Raw genomic sequence first — 9167 nt, 5'->3', positions numbered from 1 at the left:
GTGGGATGTGGCGATGGAAAATATACAAATTCAAAGCGCTCCATCCGCCCGTGCATCCGCTCATTTCATTTTGGTTTTGGGTTTGGGTTCATAGTACTTTTTTTTTCCCTTCTCTCTATTTTATTTGTGTCTTCTATGAATGAACAGAGCGGCAGCTGCATAGATACACAGATACAGATACAGAGATACAGCGGCGCTTGCTGCTCTTTTGCTTTTTTGCTGCGTATCTGTAAGTTTTGCAGTTCGGCTGCAGTTGGGGTTTTTGGGTTCAGTTTTCAGTTCACTTTTCAGGGAAGCATCCGGGATGTGCCTACGGATGTGACTGTGGCTCTGCCACAAAAGGAAGTGAGACAAATGAGCCAGAGACCCGGCCCGCTTACCTTGTAAAACACAAATAAAAATATACACACATATGAAAAGCCGAACTCAAACCCAAACAGAAACAGATCAGGCACAAACAGATGTCGCAACCTGACACATGCCACGACAAGGGGCACAGTCCACACGGTAAACCAGAAGATGCACATCTACAGACCAGGCTCATGTCCAACAGCTGACGCCTTTGTAGTTTGGAAAAGGGTGTTTTGAAACCCAGGGGAATTCCTTGAATTTTTAGATATTTTAAACAGCAGAGAACTATGTAATAAAAGGTTGGGTTTTACTATAAAAATATAATACTTTTAAAAGAATTTGATATCCTCTTGATATATGTTTACACCTTTCCCTTCAAACCTGATCTCCTCTTAGCTTCTTTATAGATTTGTATTATATTTAAACTTATATTTTATAAAGTTAACTATATCTTCGTTTATTTATTTTTATCCCCAAAGAAATACCTCTAAGTGGAACTGTGCTACATCCCCATAGCCTGGAGTATCTTTACTCTAATGAGCTGACTACTTCCTTTGAGGCGTCTGTCATTATAGAGTTTCCATTGGATCCATCATACGGCTTTACTATATCAAACCTGCAGCGATGCGAATGCAGTGATCAAAACAAAAAGTAAAACTAATAATAAATCGCCACAAAGACCGGGAAAATTGAGGAAATGCCGCTTATGTAAAGTAGAATATCCGCTTAGAGGAAGGCAAACCAACCGAACGAACGAACGGAAGGCGAGGTGCGAAAACAATAAAAACGGACGGAAGTGGACACAGCAAAACGGAAGCCGGACGACGGATAGACCAATCCAAAACCGACACAATGCCACAAAGACCGCACAATAATACCAGCTACCGGGCTTCGGGATCGTAGTTGAAGTCTGACTTGGAGTAGTTCTCTTTGCCAATTTGTTGAAATGCTGCTTTTCCGCTTTTCAGATCTTTTTGATTTTCTTCTTTTCCGGCGGCGCCTTAATTGAATTTTGGGTAGGGAATGACTAGGCCAAAAATATCCCCGCTTCGAGTGGCTCAGCACAGGAAGAACCTCTATAGGATGAACTCTCTATAACCCCCTAAGAACCCTCTATAACTTCGCTGTTATATTTTTTAATTAGTTCATTGCCTGTTCCCTGGCGCAATATTTCCCACGAAACTCTCACTCCGTCTGCATAAACAAATGAAGTGAATCAACAGAAAAAAAAAGAACTCTGAAAATATATAGAGGAAAATATGGTTGGTTTGGGTTGCCACACACAAAGCTGTGTGTGGGGATAGCCACTTGTTGTTTGTTTGTTCTTCAGTCCCCCCAAAAAGAAATATGCTAAACATCTCAGCCTCAGCCTCAGCCTCAAACAGCATCACAGAAACTGAATTTATATACCAAAACCGATCGATAGGAAACACTAATGGATGGAAAACCCATCATTATGGCCCACGCTTTTCCCCTACAGGTGACTCACTAAAGGGATTGAATGAAAAGCGGATGCCATAAAGTATCTACAGGCCAAATAAGGTGTCTTTAGAATAGAGGAGACCCGAGACCCCTAGGTGAAAATTGCCTTTGGAGAATTGGTAAATAAAAAAATCTCTTGCTATAAGCTTCAGGCGGTACTCAGCGGGTTAAGCCTGGATTATACGAGAAATTTACTTCAAAAAGAATCTAATAACTTTGTAGAATTGTTTAAAAACTTGAGTTAAGGCCACCCATTGGGCTTACTCTCTCACATTTGGCGACTTCCGGCCTTAAAGTTTTAGGAAATATCTGACTTCTCAGCGAATTCAAGAGCACTTGAAGCTACCAGTGGCTCGGATTTCTGCCTGTTTTCATTTATTTTTTGTGTTTTGTTTTTCGGTTCTCACTCCCACGCTCAAGAGCTGGAAAAGCTGTGTGTGAAGCATTTGTTTCTTGAGGGAAATGCTCAGCCAAAAGACAAAACTGAACAAAAAAAAGTCTCACAGAAGAAACTGTCATTGCCATTGCGCAGACCCACACAGTAAGATACAGATACAGATACAGCTACAGATATAGAGATAGATTCATGGGAGAATGTGCGCTGGCGGTCTAGAAAAGCAGAACAAGTTCATGGGAACGAACTTCGTGTGAAGAACTCCCCCGGCGAAGGGCCAAGGGTTTTTCATGGATATATGTAGATACAGATACAGGCGGGGGGATAAGTTCCAGCAGGGCACAAGTGCAGCTCATCTAATAGATACAAGTGAGAGGAATGAATACGATAATTAATGCGTTTGCTCCATTCATGATTCGCTCCTTGTTTACAGCGGTTTAATCAAGATGGGAAGACCCTGAGACACTGGAAAATAATAAATAAAATCTATAAAAAATATAGTTGAATATATCATTATTTAAAGTATCTTAAAGTATTGCTATTAATGTTAAAATATCAATATTATTTAGAGTAAATATTTATCATTATTTGTGCCTTTCTCAAAACATAAAATTTTCATATTAGCATAGTTTTTGGTTTATGAAATTGGAAAAGAATATTTTTTTGAGTTAATAACTATTTGTAAAAATTATTTTTTATATAAGAAACCAATGAACTTTAAAGGCAAACTCATTCTGCAGTTATAATAGATTTTTCTGAAGTTTCAAAAAAACCCTCTTCAGTAGCTTCTTCTGCCTCTTTAAACTTGCATTTCTTCTGTAATAAATTATATTTTTAAAAACCCAAAATAGTTTTCTCCCAGTGCCCACACTATAAACTCCTCCAAGACCCTACTCCTCCCCCCATATTCAGTGCCTGTCCCATCCATCCAATTGCTTATGCAAGGCAACGTGACTGTGTGGGCGTGTCATCACTTTCAATTTTGCGGCCAATTTGAGTGACACTTTCTGCCTGTTTGTCACGCCGCTGGCATAGCCAAAGATTGTGGCACAAAGCGATTGAAGTAGAGGCTACAGAGGGGAGTTTCCTTGGCTGCCCAAGGAGGATCCAAGGAGGAGGCCTAGAGAGACAGGCGACTCGTGTGTGTGCGTCTGCTGGTCGTCTGCCGCGCTTCCGTTTCCTGCGCATAAATTTTAATGAGCGCGCCAGTTTTCTCTTCCACCTCCTCCTCTGTCATGCTCCTTAATCAAGACACTATCAATTGAAGACTCAGCAGAAAGAAAATAAGTAAAAAATGCAATCAGAAAAGGAAACGAAGGGAAACCCTTTCCGCAGTCAGTGTCTTTTACCTTGACTTTCGCAAAACTCTGAACAAAGTCACGGCTATGTTGGCCATAAATTGGCACAACCAGTTTTTGGGGGTAAGAGAAAAAAAAAAAAACTAAAGAGAAAACAAAAGAAAAGCGCCGAGGAGGCACTGAGAGGAGGCTTTTACTGGCTTTCCCAACCATGAAATTCGCACAGAAAGCATGCCAGAAAGGAATGTGGATAATGTTAGGTAAAGACAAGGGGAGTATCCCTCTTTTTTGAATTTATGAATTTAAAATAATTATTTTAAATTAGGATTTCTAATTTAAAATATAATATAATAAATGTTTTTAATTTTAAAGAGTTAAAATAATAATTTTTAGAATTTATATCCATGTCTAAAGATTATTTAAAATATTTATTTATAAATTTAAATGTTAGACAAGGAGAGTATCCTCTTTTTGTGACTTTGTGAGAGGAAAATATTTATTTTAAATATAAATTTCTATCTTAAAATATTAAATAATAAATGTATTAAGTTTTAAAAAATTAAATAATATTTTTAAGAGTTTATTTCTTACTAAAATATTTTTAAAAATATTTATTTATAAATTAAAAAGTATTTTTAAAGGTAATAATACTATAAAAATACCTCAACCACTTGAAATCTTTAAGTTATAATCTCCCGCTGCTGCTTCCCTAGATCCCATCATACCCCAGGACCTGAAGGACTACCCATTTCTCCAGTTTCTTCCTCACCTCTTCCTCCTCTTCTTCTCCAAGTTTTTCGCTGAGCATTGGCCACACACCGCCTCTGTCTTCAGCTGGCAATCGAAACTAGTTTTTCAGGTTCGGCGCATGGCTGATAACAACAATTGCAAACGCGACGATGGACTGCACGGACCGTGGACTGTGGACTCCGGCGCATGCGCGCCAGTCTTGCATTCCTTGGCTGGCTCTGGGGTGCGCAGAAATCCCCTTCTGCCCTCTGAAAAGCATTTGTGGAATTTTAATTGCGCAAAAAACAGTCGAGAAGTTGAGCTGCAATTGCAACCGATGGGTTCTGCACCAGGAAAAAAAATATTATAATGAAAAGAGGGTCCATTTTTCTAAAGGGAAATTTGAGATGATGTGAGAAATAAGAATTTATTTAGGAAAAACTCATATAATTTTATTTCAATTAAAGAATTTCATTAAATTTAAGATGTAAATTATAATTTTTAAGGATTCAATTAACCATTTAAAAGGTAAAATTATTGGGAAAAATAAAATTAAAGCAGCTTTGACATATAGTTTATAATATATCTCAGATTTATCTTAAAATCCTTGCCTTTTTAATGCAAATTTCTTAATAACCTTGTATCTGTTCTAATTCAAAAATTAAGATATATCTCTATCTACATCTTAAAGATCTATTGACATCTATCTATCCATATCTTAAAGATACAAGTAACAACTTGCTCTTCGCTCTAATTTCTTTGTGTGTCTTGAAATGACTTTGAATGATGGGCACTTGGAGGTTCACTGCAAGTGAGAACATATCGCGTGATGGTGATAGATATAATGGCCATGGACAGGCGGCTGGTCTGAGCCCGAGAGCTGGGAAAGATCGGGATACTGCTGTGCTCCAGCAGCAGCGTAGCTACGCCACGCCTTGGAGCCACCGCTGATTGCGATGGCTGGCAAAAACAAACGGACCGCAGAGAGCAGAACGAGAAGCGGGGGAAAATCTTTCTTACACGCTGCTCGAATTATAAGTCGTCGACATTTTGCCTAGCCGCCGTCGTTGCCGCCGTCGTCGCCGAGAAAAATGAGCCAGCATAAATAAACCAAAGCGAAATAGAATAGACATTTGTATCTGTTTGTGTCTGTCTGGTGTAATTGAAGTTGCAGAAAGCCAGAAAAAGCCACAAAAACGTAAACTGAAGGCCCCAGCAAGAAAAACAGCCAGCGGAGACCAAGACGACGACGCTGCTCAGCCAGTGGAGCGCGAGGCATGGCCCATACGGAAGCCATAAGCTGCAAGAGATTTCTCTTTCGGTGCTGCTTCTTGGCTGTTGAACCCAACTACTACCAAGACCAACCCCGGGCGCCCGCATCGCATCACTGGAGCGTGATCTCTCCGCCTGGAGATGGAGATGGGTAATGGCAATGGAGATGGAGCTGGAGCTGGAGAGAGAGATCCTCTTCAGCTCAAGGATCGAAAATCAATTGGCAAGGCGAAAGACAAGTCAAGGGAACGAACGAAGGCAGCCTAAATCGCCGAAAATTACAGGAAGCAAAAGCACTTGCCGAAACGATCGAAAATCATTCAATTACGACAGCTGCCGGGGAGGGAGCCCTTGCATATAAATAATGGGCGTGTGGGTTACCCGAAAAAAAACAATAATAATTATGTAATCACACGGTGAAAAATGAGATCGTTACTCATACTGATTTGCATTTGAAATTGGTATATATTTTAAATATAAAAGGAAGAGAAGAGAAGCTGTAAAATATTAAACGGAAAATAAAGGGAATTTAGAGGAAAAGCCTTTGGTTTCTTATTTTTCATAAAATATTTTATTATAATTTAAATTTAATTAGATGAATAAGAATTTAAAAATTAACAGAATGTCCTTTTTTAAATTTTAAAACCTTTACAAGCTATTAAAAATCAAAGCAAGAATTTTCCTCTTTTCTGCTTTAACTAAACCTTTCCTTATATTATCATGAGTAATATTCTTACTTTCAGTTTTACAATTAATTTAAAATTTGTATTATTATTATTTTAAATAAAAAACAAAATCTCCTTGAAAAAGTATAAATAATAATTTTCTGTGCAATGTTTAATAAGCCTAAAGCCACTCAATAAGGTCAAACACAGCTCCCCCAATGATAAACAGGATGCACGTGCAAAAATCAAGGTAATCCAAACGAGGTCAGGCCCCTAAAACATTACAGAAAACGTTATCTCAAATTCAAATCTGGCGCTAGTTGCATCCACGTTTACCAACACTACAGTATGACAGCGCCTATCGATTAAAATGTGACCAGTAGCTGCTTAAGGCAAAACCCTATCAATATAGTCTGCTAGGCTTTTTCGGTCACACTAACCATAAAAATTAATAAAAAAAAATTATCAAATGACGATGCTGCAGATATAAACAAAGAAAAGCTAGAAAAAACGTTTATTCTTCAACGTCCGAGTCTTTCGTCAGGCCAATGACTTTCCATATCAACGTGGATTCCCTGAACACAACTCTGCAGACGCTAGCCGAACGCGTGGAGCTCTTTGCTGGTGTTGCACTTCAAGCGGCTGTCGATTTGCGAAGCAAATTCGAGTCATTGACGGGTGATTTTGACTGGCAGAACGGCCCCATAGCCTTCACGGATCTGCAGGCAACGCTACTAAAGGTCCTGCTCGTCCTGCTTCTAGGAACTTGTGTACTCATTGGTTATTCGTGGTCTGTTTACGGCCAGGTCATCACTGAGAAGTTTGTGAGGCCAAGTAGGACGCAAAAAACTGCAACGTTTCTTGGTAGGAAAGTTAATAATAACTAACTTTCTTATCCACAGGCACTCTTAAGGAAATCGAAGAACTTAAATTGTCGGTGGCCAAGTTAAAGTTGCCCAAGGAACACTCGCCACGTATTTAAGCTAGACATGTCCAAGATCAAGAAGTTCTTCAGTCGCAAGAAGGAGGAGGCGGCGGCCTTTAAGGTGAGTTTTTTGTATAAACCTTTCCAAAAACCCTTACTAAACAAGACCCCTTCCAGCAAAAGCTCACCGGCAGCGGCATGGGCGAGGGCCACAAGCTGAATGCCCCCAAGCCAGAGCAAGCAGCACCCTCCGGTTCTGGTTCTCGGAAAAAATACGATGCCTATGTTCCACCCAAGCGTAATGAGTTGAGCAACGAAGCCAGGCAAGCTGCCAATGCGGCACTCGCACGCATTGATAAGAAAACCTCGCGGGATTTCAATACCTCGCTGTCGGCGGTGAAGGCTCAGGCCAAGCGGGAACTCGAAGCAGAACGGCGCCAGAAAGAGGAGCAGCTGGCAAGTGCAGAGGCCTCAGCTTCGAACGTCAGATGTACAGGCGGCGAGAATCGCAACCTGGCCTGCGAGGGTGTCTTCTTCCGTTGCCCCATGATCAGTGATGAAATTCTACCCAAAGCGGCGTGGAAGGCCAAGATCAAGGACTTCCTCTACCAGCAGCTGGAGGAAGATCGTGGCCTCACCGCCTGCCTTATCATTCACAATTGCAATGTCAAGGAGAAGGCAGACGATTGCATTGCCACGCTCATTCGGTATTTGGAGAACCTCATCAATAGTCCCACCGAGGAGAAGTTCTGCAAGATACGCATGTCCAACAAGATCTTTAGCGACAAGGTGCGTTATGTGGAGGGTGCCTTGGATGTCCTGCAGGCAGCTGGCTTCAGCGAGGTCCAGATCGATGGTGAGCCGTTTTTGTTGTGGACCCGAGAGCAAACGGAAGAGGATCTCGACTTGCCCACCCTGGTGGAGGCGTTAAAGAACTCGGAGACGATTCCCCTGGAGCTGGACAGGAATATAAAGGTTCTGCTGCCTTCGCAGGCACGAAGAGTTATCCTACCCGATGACTTTTATCGCTTGTCACCGGAGGAGATCAAAAAGGAGCAGCAGCTGCGCTCGGAGGCTATTGCCCAGGCCCAAATGCTGAGGACCAAAGCCATGAGGGAGCGCGAGGAGCAGCGCAATCTGCGCATGTATCGCTACGCTTTGGTCAGGGTTAAATTTCCCAACGGACTCTTCATACAAGTAAGCTCCTTCGCTAGATGATGCAATTCATGGAAAAGTTGTGTAAACAAGACTTATCAATTTTCCAGGGAACTTTCAATGTTTTCGAGAAAATCACCGATGTGTTTGAGTTCGTGCAATCTTGCCTGGCCGACGAGAGTCTCGATTTCACCCTGGTGGCAACCAGCGAGGGCAAGCTGAGCGATGAAGACTTGGAAAAGTCACTATTTGACTGCAAGTAAGTATTACAAATAAATGTAAAATTGTTTATTAACTAATTTATATTATTTACAGACTCATTCCCAGCACCCTTTTGCTGTTTCGTGCAAATGGTGTCTCTGCTGTTGGCCAGACCGAGTTAAATTATTTAAAAGAAGAACTTCTGATGTTGGTAGAGGCCATGTAGAAGTACTAATCCAGCGGCACTTTTAACTTTATTTATACCTTACCCCAGCTGTTGTTATTTATTACTTTCAAAGCTATTATTCAAAATCAAATATAAACGCAATTTACACAGAAATGGGGAATGAAAATATTTATTTAAAATTAATGTATTTAGTTATTTTGGTTAATTTATTTAATAGGACTTTATTAGGAATTATTATAAAGAAAAAATATAATTTTGTCAAAGTAAAACCATTAAACAATCTTTTAAATTAATAAATATATTGTTTATTTGAAGCATTCGTATGTAAGGGTAATGCATTCAGTGCATATTTTGGTCTAATTTATCTAAAATTATACGTATCAGGTATAAAAAATTTATTTAACGTAAAATAATAATTTTGTTTAGAAAAAAACCGCTTTGAATTATAGGAAATATATAAAGAAACTTTTAAAATTATAAAAAAAAATATATTTCAACATAAACTTTA

The 9167-nt window shown here is 39.9% G+C and overlaps 2 protein-coding genes across 2 annotated transcripts; both read left to right on the top strand.

Moving 5' to 3' along the window:
• Positions 1-6605: 6605 nt before the first annotated feature.
• Positions 6606-7235, top strand: LOC108082612 (uncharacterized). The gene is made up of 2 exons (XM_017178092.3): positions 6606-7025; positions 7094-7235. Exons 1-2 carry the CDS (start codon positions 6740-6742, stop codon positions 7171-7173), a joined length of 366 nt encoding a protein of 121 aa, XP_017033581.1. The 5' UTR covers positions 6606-6739; the 3' UTR covers positions 7174-7235.
• On the top strand, positions 7097-8812 carry Gint3 (GDI interacting protein 3). Its single transcript, XM_017178091.2, has 4 exons — positions 7097-7237; positions 7294-8313; positions 8382-8530; positions 8587-8812. Exons 1-4 carry the CDS (start codon positions 7181-7183, stop codon positions 8696-8698), a joined length of 1338 nt encoding a protein of 445 aa, XP_017033580.1. The 5' UTR covers positions 7097-7180; the 3' UTR covers positions 8699-8812.
• Positions 8813-9167: the final 355 nt, after the last annotated feature.

Source organism: Drosophila kikkawai, chromosome 2R (assembly GCF_030179895.1).
Source record: "Drosophila kikkawai strain 14028-0561.14 chromosome 2R, DkikHiC1v2, whole genome shotgun sequence".
Taxonomy (NCBI): domain Eukaryota; kingdom Metazoa; phylum Arthropoda; class Insecta; order Diptera; family Drosophilidae; genus Drosophila; species Drosophila kikkawai.
The sequence above is the reverse complement of the archived record's forward strand: the minus strand, read 5'-3'. Positions and strand labels throughout refer to the sequence as shown.

Coding starts and splice junctions, on each gene's coding strand:
- LOC108082612 (XM_017178092.3), top strand. CDS start 6,740: ATGACTTTCCATATCAACGTGGATTCCCTGAACACAACTCTGCAGACG. Junction 7,026..7,093: donor TGAGAAGTTTGTGAGGCCAA/GTAGGACGCAAA, acceptor TCTTATCCACAG/GCACTCTTAAGGAAATCGAA.
- Gint3 (XM_017178091.2), top strand. CDS start 7,181: ATGTCCAAGATCAAGAAGTTCTTCAGTCGCAAGAAGGAGGAGGCGGCG. Junction 8,314..8,381: donor CCAACGGACTCTTCATACAA/GTAAGCTCCTTC, acceptor TCAATTTTCCAG/GGAACTTTCAATGTTTTCGA. Junction 8,531..8,586: donor AAGTCACTATTTGACTGCAA/GTAAGTATTACA, acceptor TATTATTTACAG/ACTCATTCCCAGCACCCTTT.